This window comes from Mobula birostris, chromosome 21 (assembly GCF_030028105.1).
Source record: "Mobula birostris isolate sMobBir1 chromosome 21, sMobBir1.hap1, whole genome shotgun sequence".
Classification (NCBI taxonomy): domain Eukaryota; kingdom Metazoa; phylum Chordata; class Chondrichthyes; order Myliobatiformes; family Myliobatidae; genus Mobula; species Mobula birostris.
Window position 1 is genome coordinate 8,968,809 of NC_092390.1, and position 26,642 is coordinate 8,995,450.

General features: G+C 45.1%; 1 protein-coding gene across 3 annotated transcripts in view; it reads left to right on the plus strand.

The window, feature by feature from the left end:
* Nucleotides 1-26,642, plus strand: part of sfxn2 (sideroflexin 2) — a 147,577-nt gene that overhangs the window by 48,644 nt on the left and 72,291 nt on the right. For all 3 annotated transcript variants that reach the window (XM_072238912.1, XM_072238911.1, XM_072238913.1), the window contains exons 4-7: nucleotides 1,777-1,875; nucleotides 6,143-6,218; nucleotides 21,366-21,451; nucleotides 25,488-25,548. In XM_072238912.1, coding sequence (XP_072095013.1) covers nucleotides 1,777-1,875; nucleotides 6,143-6,218; nucleotides 21,366-21,451; nucleotides 25,488-25,548 — 322 coding nt within the window. The remainder of the gene's footprint in view (nucleotides 1-1,776; nucleotides 1,876-6,142; nucleotides 6,219-21,365; nucleotides 21,452-25,487; nucleotides 25,549-26,642) is intronic.

A 26,642-nucleotide genomic window follows, 5' to 3' on the forward strand; every position in this document is an offset into this window, starting at 1 on the left:
TGTCTTGGGCTGCGAACCTCCTCTTGCTTAAGTGACATCTTCACCCTCTAATTTTAAGAAAACCCTTTCAGTCAATTAAACACTCAGTTTTATGCCCTTGGAATTCTGGTGGATTGCTGCTGGGTTATAGCAGCCTGACCTAACCTGGTAGTATCTACACACATCAATGAAGCCCAAGTCTGTAATCATTGGAGCAAAATCATTAAACAAGTTCCAACACAACTGTTCTGAGCAAATTTAAGGGGAGATAAAGGAAGATAATTTGCAGTCATTAACTTTGGAACATAATTTTACTGTTAATACACAAACTGTGAAGATGGGAAGGATTTTATTTTTGCACAAAAGGTTATTAGTGCACCCGGCACCTTGCCATAAGTGACTATTAAAGCTAAGTCAAGTGTGAGAAAGAACAGGAGAGAAAATATTAAAGGCATAGAGGGTGAGGCAGAGATTTGTGAGTATTTTTTCTTCATAGACAATCTACGTTTGTACATTGGTGTCTTGGAGTTCAAGTATGAACTTTAAATGTGTGTAACACAGTCTGATCAGATCAGATTCAGATTTATTTATCACATGTACATCCAAACATGCAGTGAAAGGTGCAGTTTACATTAACAACCAACACACCCAGGTCTATGATGTGGGAAGCTGCAAATGTCACCATGTCCACAATGTTCAACAGCACAACACAAGCAGCGACAACAACAGCAAAACCAGACACACGCATACACACACACACACACACACACACACACCCCTACACCTCCACTCTCAGGACGGGCCACCTCCGGGCCTCCAGTCCTTGGCTGCAGAATCTCAGACACGCAATCATGGGGCCTTCAACTTCACCTTTCATTCCTGGACTCGCTGATCATGGGTTTGACCTTTGTGCCTTGACTTCCAGACTCACAGCCGACCTCTGACCCCAGTGACCCGGGCCATTGTGACTCTCTCTACTCCCTAACTTCAGTCTTCCACACAAAAAGATTTTGGGCTAACATTTCTAAATCTCTAGGCCCACACAACTGAATCATGAAGTTGTGCTGCATAGTGAGATGCCAACTATCCCAGTAGGCCCTTTGAAAGACCTTTCCAATGAATCATTTCTTCCCCATAGTGTAGTCTTTCAGACTTTTTCCTTTGAATTCCATTTATTCTTGAAAATTAGAATCAATCTTGCTCCATTGTGCTTTTTGGGCAGTGTGTTCATGACCTCAGTATTTTAATGTGTGTACGAATATAAAATATAAAAGGCTTTTTCCTCATCTCCCTGTTATAAAATAAATCAAGGAATAAGAGATAATGGAAGTGAAACTGAAATTTGGCAGGAATGCATTAGGCAGCAGTTGTATCCACTCAGAACCCCACTGAAATCCCCTTCATCAATTTTCCCAGCCATTGCAAGGATATCTGATATGTCAGGCCCTCCTCTCACCCTCACTGCTGAGAGTTTTCTCAAAGGGCATGAATTTGCCTTTGGACAACAAAGTTTAAATTTCCACGGTATCAGCTTCTGAAGTGTGGCTATTTGTCCTCCAGCAAAAACAGCAAACATACCCTTCAAAGATCTTGGACTCTGATTAGTCCAAGTCAACAATCAAATACCCATTTATAATAATGCCTCATTATTCCCTGTACATATCACTTCAACGCGCCGCATATTATACCACTCGCATATATTCTAGGGCCAGTTTATAGTATATGTACTTTGATAATTAATTTACTTTGACTTTGAAGCTCATTTCACCACTGGTACGTTGCTCTGCTTCCTTTCAGAACAGTCCCAGCAGTGGTCTTCTGGCAGTGGGTCAATCAGTCGTTCAATGCCCTGGTCAACTACACCAACAGGAACGCTGCGTCGCCAATAAGCACAACGTAAGCGCTTTCCCTTCCTGTCGAGCACAGAGCTAAGTTCTTGGTACTGATTCTAAACACGAGATTCTGCAGATGCTGGAAATCTTGAGCAACTCACACAAAACGCTGGCAGGACTCAACAGGTCGGGCAGCATCTATAGAGCGGAATGAACAATCGATGTTTCACGCTGAAACCCTTCATCCGAACTAAAAATGGATGTGCTTAACAAAATGAGCACCCAGCCAGGGTCTGGTCTGTACTAGACTGAGCGTATCAAGTACTGAGCTGTATAAATACACCTGGATGGGTGGTCGTTCTGTTACGCACATTCATTTCCAGTCCTGGTGAAGGGTCTTGGCCTGAAACATTGACTGTTCATTCTACTTCATTGATGCTACCTGACCCGCTGAGTTCTTCCAACAACTTGTGTGTGTTGGCCTTAGTTCTAATTGCTGTGTCTTGCTCCTCCTTTGTTCATCCATAAGCAACGAGCTACCAATGCCGGCAGCAAGTTAACTGATTTTATTCTTTGAAAGTAGGGCATTTTGTGTAGCTATTATTGGACTTGGCAGCTCTGTTTGCCTTTTTCAGTGCAGCTGTCAAGTTCTTTGTTAAATTAAGAGTTTTCCACCGTCTTCTTCCCTTTTCTATTCTGGGTGGCCCCGAGTGCCAGGATCTTTGACTTGTCACCCGCTCTTCATATTGAGGCTGCACAGTGAGTGGGAGCTTTGGCAAGGAACGCATCGCACGGAAAATATAATGCACTTCTCCTCCACAAGTCACCTCTTCCTCCTCTCCAACTTAGTACCCATGCTGAAAGTGGAGGTGCTGGAAACTGTGGGAGGAACATGGCCAGAGTCATGTGTCAGTTGGTCAGACCGCACTGGGAGTATTGTGAGCAGTTTTGGGCCCCGTATCTGAGCAAGGATGTGCTGGAACTGGAGAGGTACAGAGGAGGTTCACAAGAACAATCACAGGAAAGAAAGGATTAATGTGTGAGGAGCTTTTGATGACTCTGGGCCTGTGCTCACTGGAGTTAAGAGTGGATGTGGAGAAGATGTTTCCTATAATGGGGGAGTCTAGGGCCAGAGGGCACAGTCTCAGATGTCCCTTTAGAACAGAGAAGAGGAGGGAATTTCTTTAACCAGTGGGTGATGAATCAGTGAAATTCATTGCCACAGTTGGCTATAGAGGCCAAGTCATTGGGTATGTTGAAAGCACAGTTTGATAGATTCTTGATTAGTAAGAGTGTCAAAGGTTGCAGGGAGAAGGCAGGAGAACGCAGTTGAGAGGGAAAATAAATCAGCCAAGATCGAATGGCAGAGCAGATCTGATGGGCTGAATGAGCTAATTCTGCTCCTGTGTCTCATAGTCTTATCAACTAATACAACTGTCGGAAGAGTTAAAAGGGACAAGAAGAGAGAAGAATTTTAGACAGTGACATGCTCAAAGTTCTTTCTTTTTCAATCTTTTTATTAGTTTCATAAAATATAAACATGACATAATAGTAGCACAAAGTTATTGGGAATACATTGTTATAATTAATGAGTAATTATAAAACCAAATAATACTTAATTGACAAAACTCCCAATCATATAGGATTCTCTCAAAGTTCTAAAGTTCAAAATACATTTACTATCAAAGTATGTATACATTATACAACCTCGGGATTCGTCTCCTAACAGGCAGCCTCAAAACAAAGGAACCCCCAAAAAAACCTGTATACTGTGTTAGGCTGTCTAACAACCAATGTGCAATTAAAAAAAAACAAACATCATGCAAACAGCAACCGCAAGCAAATAGCGTTTCTCAACTAAAGTCTGTAAAGAGAGTCCATAGTTCAGCACAGAGCTGAGTAAATGTCATGGAGCAGCGATCCGAACCAGCCCACACCTCAGCTCAGTCCCGAAACCCTGACCTTTTCAATCTGTCCCAGCACTTAACTCTCCATCCAAACAATGGGTTCTGCTGCTTCCAGCAGTGATTTGAACCGACCCGTACCTTGCATTGAGCCTCGAAACCCTAACCTTTTCAATCTGGCCCAGTACTTAACTCTCCATCCAAACAATGGGTTCTGCTGCTTCTAGCAGTGATTTGAACCGACCCGTACCTTGCATTGAGCCTCGAAACCCTAACCTTTTCAATCTGGCCCAGTACTTAACTCTCCATCCAAACAATGGGTTCTGCTGCATGGATACGCCAGACTTCGCTGCTTCAATTCAGCCTGTAAGTCTCCATATGCACATCACGTTCAGTCGCATCAATACACTCTGGGTCCAGGACACCATGGTTTCGACTTGACCTGTGCCCAAACTTGCACCCTCCTGGCGATGGGCACGCCACCTCACCTTGCCTTGGTTCTGCCACATCGGATTGCCTCCAAGTCCGAAGGAAAGCTATAGGCTATTACTTGTGATGATCACTTGCCAGGAAAAGCGTGGTTAACAAAGTATTTGGTACGTGCTATGAGATAATTAAAGAACAATTATGTTGCACAAGTCAGATAAAGGGAAAACTTCCTCAACATATTTCATTCTGGTCACTGAATCCTTTAGATTCCAATTCAGATTACTTATCACATGTACATCGAAACGTACAATGAAATGTGTCATTTGTATCAATAGTCAAGGCACACGAGCATGCGCTAGGGAGAGTCCACAAGTGTCATTACACATTCTTGTGCCAACATATCACACCCAGCGTGTTCACAGAATAACATAAGGAACAGTAACACCAAAAGAACAACAGAAAAGCAAGCCCCCTTTCCATCCTCTCACAAACACAGACAGACTTGCAACCCAGCACAGGTCGCCTCAGAGCGTCTCATTTCTCAGAGCGTTAAATGAAGGCACATACAAGCTTAAAGATCTTCTGACACCATTAGGCGGTATGAAAAGGTCACGGGGTGACTCGTCAAAGGTGACTTTGTCTTGGATCGAGTGCCGCAGACTTTATGATGTTAAACAGTAGCCACATAGTGGCAGCGAGTGGTGGGGCAAATTCAGATCTCGACACCAGTCAGCCTTAGATTAGTTTTACTGGTTTGGGTTGTTGGAAGGAAAGAGGATGGAAATTTTGGAGAGAACTGGATTACTTTTTGGAAAGTGAACATTATAATCTTGTGTAGAATGAGCTGGGACAGTAGAGGGGCCTGGTAAGGCGGAATCACAATAGGTCCGCTCCTGTGCCTTGTGGTAGCAGCGCTGTCTGCTGAAGGCAGTCGGATAGAAGCCAAAGAAGAGAATGCTGGATTTGTTTCACTTCTTTCTGTTGGGAATGGAGTGTTGTGATGATTTTGTTCCCTTCCAATCCCCCAAGCTGGTAAAACCAATCTGAGACAGACTGGCGTCCAGATCTCAATCTATCCCATTACTCTTCGCTCTTTAACCAACTTGCCGCTGTGTGATAGGAGTTAACCTTATAAAAGGATTTTGTGACCACAATGAAATCTTTGGAGGAAGTCTTTCCTACATCTGATTTGTGCAACATACCAATTCTTCTATTTACTTGGGACTTCTATCCATGGCATTCATTTCCAAGGCACAAAAAAATAGCCAGCCTTATCAATGCGACTTCCCATTCCCAATCTGACACATCAGTCCATGGTCTCATCTGCTGCCATGATGAGACTACATTCAGGTTGAAGGAGCAATACCTCATGTTCTTTTTGAGTAGCCTCAAACCTGATGGCATGAACATTTATTTCTCTTAACTTCCAGTCATTTCTTCCCCCCTTTGCCTTCTCTCCTTTTCTGTTCCCGTCTTACCCCTCCTCTTCCCCTCACTTGTCCATCACATCCTTCTGATGTCCCTCTTCCCTTCCTTGTTTCCATGTCCATTGTCCACTTCTATCAGGTTCCTTTGTCAGCCCTTAATCTTTTCCAACTATCCCGTCCCAGTATCTAACTTCATCCCCTCCCCTCCCACACACCCACCTTTACCCTCACCTGGTCTCACCCATCACATGCAGCTTGTACTCCTTCCCTTCTCTCCACTTTCTTATTCTGGCTTCTGCCGCCTTTCTTTCCAGTCCTGACGAAGGACCTCGGCCGGAAACGTTGACTGTTTATTCCTCTCCATAGATGCTGCCTGACCTACATTAAGTTGCTTCAGCATTTTGTACCCAGACCTGGTTATGGTCCTGGCAAATGAAATGTTCCCCCAACATTTTGAGTATGTTTCTCTGGATTTCCAGCAACCGCTGATCTTTTGTGTTTGAGATGTATGTGATTTGTTTCAAAGTGAGGTTCACTACTGAACAGATTTTCTTTCCTCTTCATTGTTCAGACAAATAGGAGTGGCATACTTGACGGCAACGAGTACTGCGCTGGCAACTGCAGTTGGACTAAACCTCTACACAAAGGTATGGTGATGAGCTGCTGTTGGTGGAGGTTTACCTTCAGTAGTCTAAAAGAGACGTAGTTTTACATTTTGCCTTTCCCCACTGACAGTGCAGGAACACAAATTATTCAGGTGTAACGCAGACTGTGATTCGTAGCTGCGGACTTTGATTTTTTTCTAGCTCTGTGCTTTTTAGAACAGAGATGAGGAGGAATTTTTAGCCAGCGGGTTGTGAATCTGTGGAATTCATTGCCACAAGAAGCTGTGCAGAAAAACTCATTGGGTACATTTAAAGTTGGTAAGTTCTTGATTAATAAGGGTGTCAAAAGTTATGGGGAGAAGGCAGGAGAATGGGACTGAGATGGAAAATAAATCAGCCATGATGGAACGGTGGAGCAGACTTGGTTGGCTGAATGGCCTAATTCTGCTGCTATGTCTTATGGTCATTTCAAAGGTTCATTTTATTGTCTAGGTATGCATGTACAATACAACTCTGATATTCATCTTCTCCAGATAGCCACGAGATACAGAAAAAAACACAGGGATCGTTGAAAGAAAAGACATTAAATCCATCACCACATGAAAAGGAAAAAAAAACAAAACTCGCAAACCCCAAACCCCGCCCCCTCCTCCCCCCCCCCCCGCTAACAGATCGCTCACATAGAAAACAGCGGCTGGAACATCAAACCCAAGCTCCCCCGATGCTTCCCTCGCAAAAAAAACAGTGACAATAACATCAAACCCCCAACCCCCTCTCTCTTACACAAAAACTGACAGATCACCCACACAAGAAAACAACAAGAGCATCAGGAAACATTGAATAGAGGTTACTGTACTTCTACCTCAGCCCTATTTAACTGTTGAATGAGATTGTGCCTGATCTGTGGGGTGGGCTTTTATATTTGACGTTTATACCTTTGACCATCACTAACCTTTCACAACAACGATAGATCAACCTGCTGTTAGTTACTGTCCATAACACTGCTGGTGCTTGGGGCAGCAATGGAGGTTCTCCCTCTCTGTCTGGCCTTGGTCATCTTCTCTATTGTTCCCCAGGTTTGGTTAAGGGTCCTCATTTCTGCCTCTACAGTATGGTGCCCGGTTGTCTTTGGTCTCCTGTGTTTCCTCGGCCCATCAGGGGTCCAATGAAGGGATGTCTTGATGATGGAGCTGGCCTCTCTTCTCATCACATGCCCAACCCATCTCCAACATCTCCTCATGATGACTGTGGCCATGTCCTCTTGATGACACTGAAGGAGTAGAGGATGGTTGGAGATCTTTCTAGGCCAGAAAATATGGAGGATCTTCCGGCGGCTCATGGTGTGCAATGACAACAGCTTGGCAAAGTCATTCTGACCCGTATAAGAGTGTGGACAGAACGCAGCTCTGGTACAGTTTCACCTTGGTGTGGACGCTGCACTTGGTTGATCCCCATATGTTTCTCATTGATCTGAAGACGTTTCTAACTTCGCTGAGTCTGCAGTAGATGTCATCCTTGGTCTCACCATCCTGCCAAGTGATGCTGCCCAGGGAGATGCATCTGCCAGTGCTGGGTAAGTCGATGCCATATGCCCTGAGAGGAGGAGGAGACTCTACATTGAGGGTCACGGTCTCGGTCTCTGTCTGGCTGACTCTGAGTCCAACCTGTCCAGCAAAGGGACACGGGCACTGAGTTTCCTCTTGCATGTGCTGGTATATACAGCATGTGTCAGTAATGCAAGGCCATCCACAAAGTCAAGCTCTCCTAAAGCAGAGAATAGAGTCCACTAATGCTTCTCTACTTATTGTGTGCCTCATAACCCAATCAATCACCAGGTTAAATAATATCACCGACATCACACAGCCTTGCCTGGTTCTTGTCTTGACTTCAAAGCTCAAACTGCAGTTCCAACTGTGGAGGCAAAATTAGCATAGAAGCACTGGATAAGCTGTTAAAGTGGAAGCAGGTTCATGGGTTTGCTGAGTGAGACAGAAAACACTGACTACGAACAAGCATGTTGCGCATTTATTTAAAAACAGTAAAAAAAAAATTTGACTAAACATTCGAGTTCCCCCAACTTACACAAACTACAAAACTAAACATTCAACAGGTACTTAGTTAAAAAGTGTGCACAGAGCATACCTCCCTGATGGTTCTATGAAACATGAATTGGAGACAAAGGGGAGAGAGGAAACCTCCCACTTGTGCTATTCTTTAAGCCTGGGATGTTTGATACCTGTGACACACAAGGCAACCAATGGGGAGAGCTGCTACGGATTTCAAATGTGCCAGTCACACTCAACACAGCAGAAGCAGTTTTCGACTGGCAGAAAAGCCTCACCGCTGCACTCCACTCCACCCCTCGAAAGTCGCGACAACGTGACAATTCAACCCTCAGGCTGGTATGATCCTTGCAAACTCCCTACTAAGCCACATATAAAACAAAAAGCACAATACCCAGTACTGTAAATCAAATAGTCATTCCCCCCGCCGTGTACTACAGTGGTCCACCAGCCTCCCTGTGCCCTAAAGGGCCACAAGCTGCCTCTGGAGTGTAATGGCCAATGAGCTGGTTCCCCTCTTAACCTTATACACCAACTCTCAGATGTGATCAGCTAGGTGAGCCATGTCCCCCGACTCGTCAGGAACACAGGTGCAGCATTCTTGACCAACAATAGCGTTTGCCACCTTTCTTTGTGAGCAGGTAATCTAAGGCCATCAAAATCAGTTCCCAGGATACTGTGGCTGTACCATGCTGAGAAAGGCTATCATTCAAAGCCTTCCTTCCTCTGCAATAGCCCTCTCACTATGCCAACCAGCATGGGCAAGGTGCTCATTCAGGACAGTGGAGTGGTATATGCATGGCACCACATATCAACTGTACCACCCTGCGCGGAGTCACGGGTAGGCTTAGGAACTGCATATCCAATAAGTGCCCATCAGTGTCCGGGGGGTGCCCACCTTCACAACACCATTTGGCATAGACACAGTCATCCCAGGATACTGTTCCTGTTCACACTCGCCATCTCCACTGACTTGTACCTGTGCTCATCATACCACCTACACCAGCGCTCCCTGTCAGGTGGGGAAATCACTTTAAGAGTCAGGACCTTCCAATTAAACAAATGATACACAAAGGAACACCAGTACATCAATGTACTCACTCCACCTGGGCTATAAGGCTTAAATTCCTTAGGGCTGATGCCAAACTACGGGTTGAGTTTGGTTGGAATAGACCCTCCTGCCCCCCTCCCCCAACACAGAATGACAAAACCCAAGCAGCCAGATAATTACCCCCAACAGTTTTTTTCCTTGACATCAAAAGGGATTGATATTATCTGCATCCTTTTCGTGATGTAGTAAGGAGTCCTTGTACAAGTGCAGCAATTTGACCCATTGGTCCAGTGTGAAAATTCAAACACCATTCTCAGGAATGTATCACAGGATCTCTCACCACTTTGCTATTCTGTAACGCAGGGAGATACAAATGCACTTGCTCCTGATTAGTCACTGGGTATTTAGAAAGCACAAATAAACAAAAACTACTCGAATTGCTCCCCAAATATTTATGTATCTCTGAAATGTGGGCATCTCACATCCAAAATAAAGTTGCCCAACTTCACATGGCCAGTATGAAATGTGGGTTATCCTTAAAACAGATTGCATGGGAAACAAATAACAGACTGAAAACACAGGGAACAAAGAAAAAGATTGAAAATACAACAAGGAAGAATCCAGGCTCTTACTTCTCTGCCTTAAAAACTCTGCATGGTACTCCACAACTTAAAGCAAACAGTAAATTCCCACAGGGGGAAAATACACTTACCAAAGAACAAAAGGGAAGGAAAAAAACAACTGGGACAACTGGGACAACTGGGACAACTGGGACAACTGGGACAACTGGGTGGGGCCCACCACATTCACACAGTTTCTTAAAGGCAAGTCTCTTAAAGGTAAACACACACACACACACACACACACACACACACACACACACACACGCACGCGCACGCGCTCTCATACACACACACACGCAGTCTCACACACAGATGCACTCACTCAAGCAAACTGATGCATGTGGCCACACCTCACACATTTCTCTGCTCAAATCATTCACACTCTATTTATGTGTGTGTGCGAATTCTCCATGAGTGGCGAGGGCCACTGACATCCTCAGGTGGGTTTGTTTGTTATTTGTGTGTAGGGAGGTGACTGGTGAGTCCAATCCTGGCTAGGAAACACCTCCCACACATGTAGTTGAGGTGCCTGCTACTCATTCTTTCCACTGTTGTCGTTTCGTTTTTGCTTCCGCGTTACGATTCTTTTCAGCTTTGGTGGCACCTTCATTGAGAAGACTGCACCAGGATGAGCAGTTCAAGGCTGCACAATCCCAAGAAGTGTGATCCATCTCAAGGGCATTGAGCGTGTCCTAGAATCGAGAGCACTTCCCTGTAGGCAGTTCCCTGAAGAACGACTGCGTGGGGATGTGATCATCTGATGACATGACCTGCCCGCCTGACTTGACGTTTCGTCAGCAACGTGTGAATGGTGGGCATGTCTGCTGCTGACTGCATTCCCGTGTCAGGAATTCTGTCATGCCAATTGATTTTCATGATCTTCCATAGGCGTGACAAGAGGAAGTGGTCCAGTCTACATGCATGTCTCATGGACACAGTCCACATTTCACACGCATAGAGGATAGTGGGTAGGATGAAGGTGTGGTAGACTTACAGCTTGGTCGTCAGAGTAATTCCCCGTCGCCCCCAGACAGTGTCACGTAGTCTCCCAAAACTGGCACTAGCCTTGGTAATCCTGCAGCTGACCTCATCGTCAAGCTCTCTTATCATCTCTGGATCATTGCACAACACCCAGTCCAGCGCAGCCGATCCCCTAGCAGGCTCTTGAGAGGGTGCTGCCAAGGTACGTGAACTTGTCGACTGCCCGGAGCTGCTGACCGTTTACCTAGAGTTGATCTGGGGCTACTTGGTCTGTGACTTCGGTCTCCTTGGTGCTGATGGTGAGACCGAAGCTGTCACATGCAGTGGAAAATTTGTCGATATTGTCCTGCGTGTCAGACTCAGAGTTTGCATTGGGAGCACAGTCTTCAGTGAATAGGAAGTCTCTCAGCACCGTCTCTTTGACGTTAGTAATGGCTTGAAGCCTGGGCGAGTTGAACAGCTTGCCACCCATCCTGCATTTGATGTAGATTCCAGGATCAATGACCCAGAATGTGGATTACAAATTACAGCAGGAGATAGAAAAGGCGTGTCAGAAGGGCAATGTAATGACAATCGTTGGGGATTTTAACATGAAAGTGGATTGAGAAAACCAGGCCAGTACTGGACCTCAAGAGAGAATTTGTAGAATGTCTAAGAGATGGCTTTTTAGAACAGCTTGTTGTTGAGCCCACTAGGGGATCGGCTGTACTGGATTGGGTGTTGTACAATGATCCAGAGGTGATAAGAGAGCTTAGGGTTAAGGAACCTTTGAGGAACAGTGATCACAATGTGATTGAGTTCACTTTGAAATTTGAGAAGGAGAAACTAAATTCCAATGTGTCGTTATTTCAGTGGAATAAAGGAAATTACAATGGCATGAGAGGGGAACTGGCCAAGGTTGACTGGAAAGGGACACTAGCAGGAAGGACAGCAATGACTGGAGTTTCTGTGAAGAATGAGGGAAGTGAAAGACAGATATATTCCAAATAAGAAGAAATTTTCAAATGGAAGAAGGACACTATCATGGCTGACAAGTGAAGTCAGAGCCAAAGTGAAAGCAAAAGAGAGGGCATACAAGGAAACCAGAGCTAGTGGGGAGATAGAGGATTGGGAAGCTTTGAAAAACTTGCAGAAGCAAGCAGTGTTCTCAGACATTACTGATCGTGTGTTGGGATGATAGGCTCCCTAAAACACCCAGCTCTCTATTAGATAAGCTTTCTCCGGATCCCCTTCATCCCATATCCTCAATAACCACGTGGCCAGAGACTCTCCAGACTATTCCCTAAACTTGCTAATTCCTTAGCAGAGAACTCCCTGTTCTCTGCTGTCTGGAAGGACCCATTGTACCATCCCCCACACATTCCTGATCCTCCTCGTTCCCCACCTGGGAGGAGAGGCTCAGGCCGATGCCCCCCATGGTCGGTGTGCGAATGTGTGATCACTGACGTGGCCTGTACTGTTTCAGGTACGTAGGGGAGAGGGTGATCATTTTGAGGGATAAACCAAGGGGTCCATGCCACCCGCTCCCTCTCATTTCCACCATCCAGCCAGACATCCCCATCCCCCAACCCCACAGTAGGATCATTGCCCTGTTGCATTAAAGCTCGAACCTTAACAGGATCGGGCTGCCAATTAGCCCGGCGAGCAGCCTCTGATTGCTGCACCTTCATTAGCAGACAAGCTATCTCTACATTCTGATCTTCTTTCTTTGTAGCCCGAGTCTGAGCCATCAACAGTAATACTCTCAAAATGATACTGCGCTGAAGTTGCCACTTCATGTTAAGACCCACGATCATTTTGTGCTGGTGTCTTAAGATCGCAGCAAAGAACCAGAAAGCATCCCATCGGCTATCCTTTCTCCTGGGAAAACCCAGCAATTTAAGTATGGGCACAATGTGGTGTCCACTTTGTAACCCTGGCAAAATCTAACTGATCTGACCTATCTACTGGCATCCTGTAACCCATTAGTAGGTTAGCGAGAGTTCCAAAGCTCTCAGTGTTATCAGTCCACCCTGGGACTCAGCATTGCTCATACAAGGGGTCCGCTCTCTTAAATAACCTTCTAAAGAAATACATTTTCTGCCCCAGTCAACCAAACCCTGCTCGCAGTGCCAAAGTGTAACGTGGAAGCAGATTCATGGGTTTGGTGAGTGAAGCCAAAAACGCAGATTGCGAATAAGCATATTCATAATTTATTTATAAACAGTAAAAAATTCGACCAAAAATTCAAGTTCCCTCAACTTACACAAACTACAAAACTAAATATACAACAAACAGGTACTTAGTTAAGAAGTGCGTGGAGCTTACCTTCCTGATGGTTCTATGAAGCATGCTTTAGAGACAAAGGAGAGAGGGGAAACCTCCCACACATGTTATTTTTTATATCCATGGTGTTTGATACCAGATATCAGACCTGTGGTACACAGAACCAATGGGAAGAGCTGCTTCAGATTTCAAACACACCACTCACAGTTGATATAGCAGAAGTGGCTTTCAATTGGCAAATAAGCCGCACCTCCACACTACATAAGGTGAAGGATCTCAAGTGATCTGAGAATTCACCAGAGGCTCTCTCCTGTGGCTGCTATCAAAAGCCCTTTCAACACCCACAAAATTCAAATACAGTTGTCTCTGCCAGTCTGTGCTCTGTTCTAGGTTGTTACACAGCATGAAGATCCAGTGGCACAGCCTCTGTTCCCCCTGAAGCCAGATAACTCTTTCCTTAAGCACAAATCGACAGCATCTGTAATCTGTTGGACAATGTCTTTGGCGAGATGTTGAAATATTGCCAAGAATTAACTGACGATTCTGTATCAGCGAATGAGTTGGGAAGTGTAACTCAGTACAGTCATCCTTCTATCACTAGTGCCAGTTGACGTATACTCCTTTACTTCCTTCTCTCTGGTGATACAGAGTTGTACAGCATAGAAACTGATCAGTGGAGACAGAAACCACAGCTCCTCTGTTTCATTTAGAGAGAGCGGGCAGAACAGGTTCTTCCGGCCCAATATGCCAAACCACCCAGCAACTCACCTATCTCATCCTATCCTAATTTACAATGACCAGTTCAGCTACTAACATGTACAGCCCGGACCGTGGGGTAGACAGGAGCACCTGGAAAAAACCCAGGCATTCGCTGGGAGGGCGTACAGAAGACACCGGGATTGAAATCCAAACTCTGACGCCCTGAGCTGTAATAGCCTTGCGCTCACCACTGCGCTGTCGTCGTGCACCATCGTATGGTCTTTGTTCATATTGATCCTACGCACTCTCAGAACTGAGAGCACAGGAGACCAGAATAACACCGAGGGAAATATACAAGCAAAGTTTACTGGATTGTAACATTTCTCACTCCTTTTAGATAGTTTCCTCTCCTTTACTGCACTGTATCCCTGACCAGGCAGATGAGATTTACCAAGATGTTGCCTGGATTAGAGCATGTCTTTTGAGGATAGGTTGAGTGAGGTAGGGCTTTTCTCTTTGGAGTGAAGGAGTGACTTGTTAGAGGTGCACAAGATGATAAGAGACTTACACAGAGCCCGTATCTTTTCCCCAGGGCTGTGATGGCTAATCCCAGAGGACACAACTTTAAAATGAGTGGAGGAAAGTTTACCGATAGGTGTCAGAGGAAGGTTTTTTACCATAGAAGGTGTGGGGGCCTAGAATGCACTGATTGGGTTGGTGGTGGACGCTGATACATTAGGGCCACTTAAGAGAAGAACATAAGAAATAGGAGCAGGAATCGGCCATCTGGCCCATCGAGCCTGCCCCCCCATTCAATAAGATCGTGGCTGATCTGACCATGGACTCATCTCCACCTACCTGCCTTTTCCCCATAATTCTTAATTCCCCCACTATGCAAAAATCATTCCAACCTTATCTTAAATATTTTTACTGAGGTAGCCTCCACTGCTTCATTGGGCAGAGAATTCCACAGATTCAACAGTCCTCGGGAAAAACAATTCCTTCTCATCTCCCCTGTAAGCCTACTCTCCTGAGTCTCCATTAAAATCTCCATTAAAATTAAAATTAAAATCTCCATAGAAATCTCCATTAAAAGTAAAGGGAACAATTTGTGCAAAGATTTGTTTTGTCAACTTGGGTTTCTTTGACCATAAACATTCTTGAACTGGGGACATAGACAGAATAGGGCAGCAATGAAAGAGGAAGTAACAAGATAGATAAAACATTTCTAAAAATAATTGGTACTCCCTGTCTGCGCATAACGTAGTACAAAAAAAATTATATAGTCCAAGTTTGACAAAAAGAGACTCTTAGATAGGCACATGGGTGAAAGGAAAGTCGCAAGCTAATGTTTATGCTCTAAAACCCTGGTTAGACCACACTTGGAATGTTAAACTCCATTCTGATCGGCTCATTATAGGAAGGATGTGTGGGCTTTAGAGAGGACACAGAGGAGATTTACCAGAATGCTGCCTGGATTGCAGAGCATGTCCTGTGGGGACAGGTTGAGCGAGCTTGGGTTTTTCTCTTTGGAGTGACTTGTGCTAGCGGTGTACAAGATGATAAGAGGCATTGATCAAATGGACAGCGAGAGTCTTCGTGCCTGGACAGAAGTGGCTAATATGAGGGGGCATCATTTTAAGATGATTGGAAGAAAATACTGGGGGGGATGTCAGAGGTAAGTTCTTTACACAGTGGTTTGTGCCAGAAGTGGTAGTAGCTGCAGGTACATTAGTGACATTTAAGAAACTCTTAGATAGGAACATGAATGAATTAAAAATGGAGGATTATGTGGGCAGGAAAGATTAGATTGATCTTAGAGAAGGTTGAAAGGTTGACCAACATCATGGGCCGAAGGGCCTGTACTAGGCTGCAATGTTTTATATTCTACGTAGGCTCCTTTCACAAGCTTCTACATCATTTACTTCCAAGTTTATAAACCAGTGACAGGTATGGCCCCCTGAACCTCTCAAGCCTGTTCTGCCATTCAGTGGTCTGACTGGAACCTCAAATCCACATTCCCATCTGACCCCAGAACCTTTTAACACACACAAAATGCGGGAGGAGTTCAGCAGGTCAGGCAGCTCCCATGGCGAGGAATAAAGAGTCGTCATTTTGGTCTGAGTCCTTTCATCGGGACACGTGGCCCGAAACATCAGGTCTTTATCCTCTCCTGACTGCTGCCTGACCTGGAGAGTTCCACCAGCATTTTGTGTGGGTTAACCTGGATCTCCAGCTTCTGCAGAACACCTTGTGCTCTGAACCTATCTACCTCTTCCTTAAGTATATTGAGGGACTCTTATTATTAACGGGATGCTTAACTTTTCTTCTGCTTTGTCCTACCAGTCCTGATGGATATTTCACATTCCTTTGCAGAGTCTGATCAAAGGGAAAGGCGGGGAATGGCCAGAGCCTGAAAGAATGAATAAGTTAATTGGGTAACTAAGGCTGTAATGGTTTAACGGTTACCTGCCCAAACTCGTTATCGGGAGGCTTGGATAAATGATCCTGAGAGAATTACAAATCTAACTGTGCATGCTTTAAAGTTTAAATCTAAATGATTAGAACAGGGAATGTAGAACACTAAAGAGTACTGCGCAGAAACAGGCTCTTTGACTCACAATGTTGTGCCAAACTAAAGAGATAAAAATAAGATTAGGTTTTATTTGTCACATATACATCAAAACAGTGAAATCTGCTGAAGGGTCTCGGCCTGAAACATCGACTGTTTACTCTTTTCCATAGACGCTGCCTGGCCTGCTGGGTTCCTCCAGCATTTTGTGTGTGCTGCTCCAGATTTCCGGCATCTGCAGACTTTCTTGTCTCAGTGAAATGTGATGTTTACGTCAACGACCGACACAATACAAGGATTGAGCTGGGGGCAGCCAGCAAGTGACGCTCTGCTTCTGGGGCCAAGCTAATATGCCATAACCTTAACTTGTACATCTATAGGATGTGGGAGACAGCGAAGCACCTGGAGGTATCCCACAGGTCCGCGGGGAGAGCATGCCGACAGTGGTGGGGAACTGAACCCTTGTCTCACAGCTGGCTTTGTAAAGCATTAAGCTAACTATTGATTATCTTTTCAGCATTTTCAGTTTGTATTTCAGATTTCCAGCATCCGTATTATGTTATTTTCATCAAATATCTTGAAGGCTGAGGTAGAGTTTTGGACTAAAGGAGAATCAGGGGTAAAACATACAAAATGGTAGAGGGACCCAGACAGCATCTATGGACCTGCTGAGTTCCTTCAACATTTGTGTCTGTTACTGTGGATTTATGGTATTTGCAGAACCTTTTGTAATTGCGGGAATCAAAGGTTATGTGGGACGGGTAGGCGGATGGGGTGAAGTCAGGCATGATCTTCCCTTCTCTTATTTCTTATTCCAAAAAAATCATGTTCCAAAACTCCGAATCCTTCAAGGACTGACACCACATAAACAAACAATTTAAAAATCTCACGGAAGTAGAGTGGAATCGCATCAGCTTTGAAAGCAGCTCCCTTAAAGCAACTTCAAAGCAATGTGGGAAGATTTTAAAGTTGTGTGTGGTTAGGCTGGATGAGCTCAAAGCTTTCAGTTTAATGTGCTGAATATATTACCAGCAAGGAATGGTCTGGGCAGATTGAAGATTAAAGCAACAAAGCCATTAATGGATCAATAAGCAAAACAAACTGAAATAAGGAAGAAAAACAAACTTAACAAAGCTTGCGAAGAAAACCACTGCAAAGTTCGAAAAACTTGTAAACAAAAATGGTGATGAAAGGTGAAATACTAAAGGAAACCTGAGGGGCAACTTTTTCTCTCAGAGTATGGTGTGAGTGTAGAATGAGCAGCCAATGGATTTGATTGCAACATTTAAGAGAAGTTTGGGGGAGTGCATGGACTGGAGGGGTATGGAGGGCTGTGGTCAAGGTGCAGATTGATGGGACTGGGCTGACTAACAGTTCAAGATGGACTAGAAGGGCCGAAGGGCCTGCTTCTGTACTCTGTGGGTCTGTGATGATTTCAGAAGCAACTACTCTCATGCTACTAATTTTGTCTGATATCTCAAGGCTGTGAGATCTGAAGTGTTTGAGGCACTCCTTTAGGTTAACTTCCAAATATTCTTTGTGATACTCACAAATGAAAAATAAGCTTACGGCAATGATTATCCCACATAAAGTGTGACAGCTAAGGGGTTGATTGAGAAACGATAAAGCACAACAGCTTTGATTGGGGTGAGTCAATGCACTGAGGGTGAGATTTCTCAACTCATGAGCTCCACAGTGGGCAAACAGAAGCATAATTAAATCTGTGCTTCTCCGTTTTAAGCAGCTCTGCGTGGCATTCCTGTGAATTTTATCCAAGTTATTTATTAACTAGATTAACTTTTAGAAAAGGAAAGCCTCTTAAGTATCTCTGTTGTATCTGCCTCCACCACCACTCCCCCCACCACCCCCGGCAGGTGCATTTCCAGGCACCCACTTGTGGGGAAAAAAACATAAACCTACCATGCACGTCTGCTTTGAACTTGCCCTTCCTCACCTTAAATGCATGCTCTCAAGTATTAGACATTTTCAGCCTGGGAGAAAGATGCTGACTGTATCTACGCCCCTCGTAATCTTACACGTCACACTTCCTCTGCTGCTCTGGAGAAGACAACCCAGGTGTGTCCAACCTCTCCTTATAGCAGATGTCTTCTAATCTAGGCAGCATCCTGGTAAAGTGACTGTCTGAATGAAAGCTGTGATGCGAAAAATCTGAAATAAAAATCCGCAACGTGCTTATTATGTCTGCGTCTGAGAGGAGAGAGATGGAGGTAACTTGTTGGATTGACCCTACCTGTGCTTCACTTTCATCTTGAGCAACCTCGCTGACTTCTTTCTACCATCTGGCGGGAGTGGGGAAGTCCGAGGCAGCAAGTGGGCCGCAGGGTCTGTTGCTCCAGGTCACTCTGAGGGTGCTCTGACAGGTTTACACCACTGCTTGTTGTGTGGGTGGTACGATAACGTAGAGGTTAGCAGAACTGCTTTACAGTTCCAGCAATCGATTCCCTCCGCGATCTGTAAAGAGTAAGGACGTTTTCCACATGGGTTTCTTCAGGGTGTTTTGATTTCCTCGCACATTCCAGAAAGGTCTGGGGTGATAAGCTGTGGGGCACGTTATGTTGGCACCAGCAGCAGAATGACAGTGCGGGCTGTCCCCAGCATTGCGGGCACAAACGACACATTGCACTGTATGTTCTGATGGTCGTTGATACAAGCGACATGCTTCACACTTGATTAGTCAGGGTGTGAAAGCTTACAAGAAGAAGATAGGAGAATGGAGTTGAGGAGGAAATGGATCAGTCATGATGAAATGACAGAGCAGACTCAATGGGATGAATGGCCTAATTGTGTTCATATGTCTTGTGATCTTCTGGAAAATCTGGTCTGCATACTGTTCATACAGATCAAATCATTACACAAGATTCATTACAATCAGTCATAGTGATAGTCATACTTTATTGATCCCGGGGGAAATTGGATAATTTTGGAAATTGGAAATTACAGTATTTATTTTAAATTGGGTGAGGAAAAAGGCTTTTCGATGAAGTCATCAACACCATGAAAACAGTGTAAATCTGAGGGGCTGAGCTCTTGGCTCAGTACCGTAAGGAAGAGCACACTGGGCTCTGTTCTGAGCACTCCATCTGTCTGCTGCAGAAAATCAGTTCATTCCTTCATTTCGTTCATTTTTTTTTACCAGAACTGAGATAAGCAAGCTCATTGCCCCTTTATTAAGCATACAAGATTCTGCAGATGCTGAAAATCTTGAGCAACACACAAAACATAGAACACAGAAGTACAGCACTGAAACGGGCCATTCAGCCCACAGTGTTGTGCCAAACCAGCTAAAAAGCCAATCAGAAACATCCAAACACTAGTCGCTCCTACCTACATTATGTCCATATCCCTCCATCTTCCTCACATCCATAAAAACATAAGAAATAGGAGCAGAAGTCGGCCATCTGGCCCATCGAGCCTGCTCCACCATTCATGGCTGATCTGACCATGGACTCATCTCCACCTACCTGTCTTTTCCCATAACCCTTAATTCCCCTACTATGCAAAAATCTATCCAACCTTGTCGTATGTATATTTACTGAGGTAGCCTCCACTGCTTCATTGGGCAGAGAATTCTACAGATTCACCACCTCTGGAAAAAGCAGTTCCTCCTCATCTCCGTCCTAAATCTACTCCCTGAATCTTGAGGTTATGTCCCCTGGCTCTAGTCTCACCTCCCAGTGGAAACAGCTTTCCTGCCTCTATCTTATCGATCCCTTCCATGAGTTTACACTCCTCGGTGATTCTTCTGAATTCCAGCGAGTACAGTCCCGGGTGACCCAATCTCTCCTCATAGTCTAACCCCCTCATCTCTGGAATCAACCTGGTGAACCTCCTATGCACTGCCTCCAAAGCCCTCGAGAAGGGAGACTAAATCTGCAGGCAAAGCTCAAGGCACGGCCTCGCCAGTACACTGTACAGTTGCAGCATAGCCTCCCTGCTCGTAAATTCAATCCCTCCAGCAATGAAGGCCAGCATTCCCATTTGCCTTCTTGATAGCCTGCAAACCAACCTTTTGTGATTCATGCACAAGCACTCCCAAGTCGCTCTGCACAGCAACATGCTGCAATCTTTTACCATTTATATAATAATAATCATTATTAATATTTAATAATTATCCATTTGCCAATCCGTACGTCTCTTATGAGCTGCTAATGTATTTGCCTCTGTCATCATACCGGGCAGCTCATTCCAGGCATCCACCACTCTGAGTAAAAAAGCTTTCCCCTCACACCCCTCTTGAACCTACCCCCTCTCACCTTTAATACATCCCCTCTGGCATTTGACATTTCAGCCCTGGAAAACAGATACACCCTGTCTGCTCTATCTATGCCTCTCATAACCTTGTAAGCCTCTATCAGATCTCCCCTTTGCCTCCGGTGAAAACAGTCCAAGTTTATCCGGCCTCTTGTGATAGCACATGCCCTCTAAACCAGGCAGTATCCTGGTAAACCTTTTCTGCACCCTCTCCAAAGCCTCAATGTCCTTCCTATAGTGGGGTGACCAAAACTGTATGCAATACGCCAGGCGTGGCCTAAAACTCAGCAGGTCAGGCAGCATCAGTGGAGGCAAAGAAACAATCGATGATTTGGGCTGGAAGCCCTTCATCAGGACTGTCGATGTGACATTTCTTATTCAAAGTGTATCTGCTGACCACTCCCCTCAGCAGGACTGGAATGGAAGGGGACAGAAGCCAAGAGTAAGAAGGTGGGGGAGTGCAAGCTGGGAGGTAACAGGTGAGACCAGGTGAGGGAGAAGAGTAGTGAGTGGGGGAGGGTGGATGAAATAAGAAGCTGGGAGGTGATAGGTGGAAGAGATAAAGGGCTGAAGAAGAAGAAATCTGATTGGAGAGGAAAGTAGACCACGATAGTTAACTGAAGAGATTCATGCTTAGGTTTGCCGTTGATTTTCTTTCCCCAGAAAGCTCCACCTTTATTGGCTCGCTGGGTCCCTTTTGTTGCCGTGGCAGCTGCTAACTGTGTAAACATTCCAATGATGAGACAGCGGTAAGTCCAGTTCTTTGTTTCATCCAGTGTGATTTTTTTTTGCCATTAAATGTTGTAATGTATTTGTGAGGGACCCTTTAGAGAGCCTCATTAATGATGAGAAATCCTGGGTTAACTTAATGTAACTTGTAGTGCAGCAGTGTGGCATAGTGGTTAGAGCAATTGCTTTACAGCATCAGCAATCACCAGCCAGGATTCGATTCCCACCACTGTCTGTAAAAAAAATTTGTACTCTTCCTGCAACCATGTGGGTTTCCTCCGGGTGCTCCAGTTTCCTCCCACAGTCCAAAGGCGTACAGGTTAGGGTTAGGAAGTTGTGCACGTGCTATCTTGAGGGCTGCCCCCCTGCACACTCCTCACTGACTTGATTTTACGCAAATGACGCATGTCGATGTGAGAAGTAAAACTAATTTCTTTAATGTGTTTGTGCCAGTCCTGCCTGGAATATCTGAGAGCCTGTGGACTGCCAGATGAAGGGCTGTTGAAGTCCCATAGCTCTTAATGTTTCGGGAAAGACTGGAGTAGCTCATCATCCAATGTGTCTTCATTTCCATGGAAACAGAATAGCCACCATGTGCTATATGTGACCTTTCACCTTCTCCAATATTCAGCAAAATCATGGTTGATCGTCCACCTTCTCCACTTTCCAGACTAATTCTCATATCCCGTGATTCTATCGGTCCAAAGCCCTATCAGTCCCTACAGTTGAGCATTCACAGTCCTCTGAATACTTCATAACAATGGAAAAATACTTCCCCCTGCCAGTGGTAAATAGCTAACAACAGGAATTCTGCAGATGCTGGAAATTCAAGCAACACACATCAAAGTTGCTGGTGAATGCAGCAGGCCAGGCAGCATCTCTAGGAAGAGGTACAGTCGACGTTTCAGGCCGAGACCCTTCGTCAGGACTAACTGAAGGAAGAGTGAGTAAGGGATTTGAAAGTTGGAGGGGGAGGGGGAGATCCAAAATGATAGGAGAAGACAGGAGGGGGAGGGATAGAGCCAAGAGCTGGACAAGTGATTGGCAAAAGGGATACGAGAGGATCATGGGACAGGAGGTCCGGGAAGAAAGGCAAGGGGAAATGGACCACCACTCTGCTCCATCAAGCGGAATTAGTCCTTACTCTTAATAATTTCTCCTTTGGCTCCTCCCACTTCCTCCAAACTAAAGGTGTAGCTATGGGCACCCGTATGGGTCCTAGCTATGCCTGCCTTTTTGTTGGGTTTGTGGAACAATCTACGTTCCGTGCCTATTCTGGTATCTGTCCCCCACTTTTCCTTCGCTACATCGACGACTGTATTGGCGCTGCTTCCTGCACGCGTGCAGAACTCGTTGACTTTATTAACTTTGCCTCCAACTTTCACCCTGCCCTCAAGTTTACCTGGTCCATTTCCGACACCTCCCTCCCCTTTCTAGATCTTTCTGTCTCTGTCTCTGGATCCACTGATGTCTACTATAAGCCTACTGACTCTCACAGCTATCTGGACTATTCCTCTTCTCACCCTGTCTCTTGCAAAAATGCCATCCCCTTCTCGCAATTCCTCCATCTCCGCCGCATCTGCTCTCAGGATGAGGCTTTTCATTCTAGGACGAGGGAGATGTCTTCCTTTTTTAAAGAAAGGGGCTTCCCTTCCTCCACTATCAACTCTGCTCTCAAACGCATCTCCCCCATTTCACGTACATCTGCTCTCACTCCATCCTCCCGCCACCCCACTAGGAATAGGGTTCCCCTGGTCCTCACCTACCACCCCACCAGCCTCCGGGTCCAACATATTATTCTCCGTAACTTCCGCCACCTCCAACGGGATCCCACCACTAAGCACATTTTTCCCTCCCCCCCTCTCTCTGCATTCTGCAGGGATCACTCCCTACACAACTCCCTTGTCCATTCGTCCCTCCCATCCCCCCCCACTGATCTCCCTCCTGGCACTTATCCGTGTAAGCGGAACAAGTGCTACATATGCCCTTACACTTCCTCCCTTACCACCATTCAGGGCCCCAGACAGTCCTTCCAGGTGAGGCAACACTTCACCTGTGAGTCGACTGGGGTGATATACTGCGTCCGGTGCTCCCAATGTGGCCTTTTATATATTGGCGAGACCCGACGCAGACTGGGAGACCGCTTTGCTGAACATCTACACTCTGTCCGCCAGAGAAAGCAGGATCTCCCAGTGGCCACACATTTTAATTCCACATCCCATTCCCATTCTGACATGTCTATCCATGGCCTCCTCTACTGTAAAGATGAAGCCACACTCAGGTTGGAGGAACAACACCTTATATTCCATCTGGGTAGCCTCCAACCTGATGGCATGAACATCGACTTCTCTAACTTCCGCTAGGCCCCACCTCCCCCTCGTACCCCTTCTGTTACTTATTTTTATGCACACATTCTTTCTCTCACTCTCCTTTTTCTCCCTCTGTCCCTCTGAATATACCTCTTACCCATCCTCTGGGTCTCCCCCCCGCTTGTCTTTCTTCCCGGACCTCCTGTCCCATGATCCTCTCATATCCCTTTTGCCAATCACCTGTCGAGCTCTTGGCTCCATCCCTCCCCCTCCTGTCTTCTCCTATCATTTTGGATCTCCCCCTCCCCCTCCAACTTTCAAATCCCTTACTCACTCTTCCTTCAGTTAGTCCTGATGAAGGGTCTCGGCCTGAAACGTCGACTGCACCTCTTCCTAGAGATGCTGCCTGGCCTGCTGCGTTCACCAGCAACTTTGAAGTGGTAAATAGCTGCCTTGTATCCAGAGACTCTAATTCATGGTAAAGATAAGAACCTCTCGATGTCTATCTTAGTAACTTTTCCAAGAATCTTGTTTCATCTTGATCACCCTGTACTCTTTTAAACTCATGCGAGGATTGATCCATTGCATTGAAATTTCCCTTGTCGGGCAGACCTCACACGCAACCAATCAAATTAGTGAATCAGTATGGGGCTTCTTCAAGGATATCCTCAATCAGATATGGAGACCAAATGGTGCATCCTCATTATTGAGGAAAGGAGGAGAACCTATACTTGGACTGAGAAAAAATTGAGGCAGAGAAATCCAGAGACTGGTCATTATCTTATTTATTTAGAGAGGGCCGCAGGTCCATCAGATCCAATGAGCCCCCCTCAGCCCCAATTACACCCATGTGACCAATTACCTTGTTAGTCTGTACGTCTTTGGAGTATGCGAGAGAACTAGAGCACCCAGACAGGGAAAACATAGAAACGTCTTCAAAGGTACATTTAATGTCAGAGAAATGTATACAATATACATCCTGAAATGCTTTTTCTTCTGACAGTGGCAGTAACTGTACCTGATGACTGTCACTGTGATTGCATTACAGTAACTGCTGCCAACCAGCATAATGTCACTTGAGGAACAGAGAAGGGCAAGAAGAAATGCAACCAAGAGATTTCTGAGGGCATAAAATGTTCTCTATGCCTGTTTCTCTAAAAGATCATCAATTTTTCCAGTGATCAGAGGCTTTATAAAGCAAAGACAAAGAAGGCTGGAGTAATGGCAAAAGGCAACACGATAGGTCTTAGCAGGCTAGCAAATAGAAAATGAAGTTCTTGTTTTTATGAACCAACCTAACTACTTGTAAGGTATCAAATGACTTAAAAATCTTTGTGATCAGTTCTGATCAGTCAGGTCAGAATTTATAAATAAATGCATTTAAATTTAGGGCAGAGATGGCAAATCTTTTTGAGAGCATGCTTGGTGACGACGGGAGCATGTTAAGCTAGCCAGTTAGACAGAGTTAGATAGACTTCTGACAGAGTGCTTCAGCTTCTTAATTGAGACAGCTTTTGGAACAAGGTAAGGTACAGTTTGGTCTGTTTCATGACCAAACGGCACCCTCAACTGGGGAAGGGCAGAAACCTGATGAGTTGGATGGGAAGACTTGTTTTCCATAAAATAATCACTTCACAGCCCATGGCATCTGGGAAGCTATTTCTGGCCAGCCACTCGGGGTTAAATGGACACAGTGAAACAGGAGCTGATATTCAGTGTTTGAATTAAGTTTTCTTCCGTATTTTAGAGAAATTATAAATGGAATCACCGTGACTGATGAAAATGAGAACAAGCTGGGAGAATCCAGGGTAAGTCTGCATTTTAGTAAACCCATATGACAATGTAGAAATGCTTTCCATGGAAATCTGTTCTATCATTAATTTGATGGGCCGAGTGGCAGTAAGCAAAATGTTCTCTAAACCCTGAGATATTGTGTAACTTCATGTATATACCATAATATTGTTGAGTGTGTTTTATTTTAAACACTATTATATATACATTTCATCATGAAGTAAAGACATGGATTCCTGCTGCTTGTTGTTGACCTTGCACAGAGCAAGATTAGCGAGAGTGAACCGAACGACCGGTTAATGCATTTGCTGCCAGAGAGAGCTGTGGCTACAGGGTATTTAACTTCTACCTCAAAGAAAGGGAAGATCGGTCTTGTCTCAGTGCATTGGAATTATCAAACTAGATTATATGCTGAAATGTTGGGATGGGTCTTGAATTTCCCGATTGAAGACAATAGTAAGCTGACACCTGTATATATTAGGTTCTTAGTGGGACACTTTCATCAGCCTTGATCAACTTAATTCACAGAGTGTGAAACATGAAATAGATCCATATATAGGAAGCATAGGAATTGAAGCAGCCCATTTACTTCTGCCTAAACTCGATTTTGCTGATAAATGAGATTGTGGCTGATCTGTGGCCTAACTTCCAGCGCTGCAAGGCAACATTGGAACTTTGTAGAACTCTGGTTAGATCACACGTGGAGTATCTGGTGGTCTCGTTATAGTCAGGGTGTGGACACTTTAGAGAGGGTGCAGAGGACGTTGTCTGGGGTAGAGGGCATGTCTTACGAGGACAGGCTGAGTGAGCTAGAGCTTTTTGGAGTGAAGGAGGATGAGAGGTGACTTGATGAAGGTGTACAAGGTGATAAGAGACATAGTGGATAGCCAGAGACCTTTTCCCAGGGCAGAAATGGCTACTACGAGAGGGCATAATTTTTAAGCTGTTTGAAGGAACAGGGGTGTGGATATCAGATTTTTTTTAACAGAGAGCAGTAAGTGTGTGGAATGAACTGCCAGAAGTAGTGGTTGAGGCAGATACATTAGGGAGATTTAGGAAACTCTTAAATAGGCAGATGGATGAAAGGCAAAGGGAGGCTATGTGGAAGGGA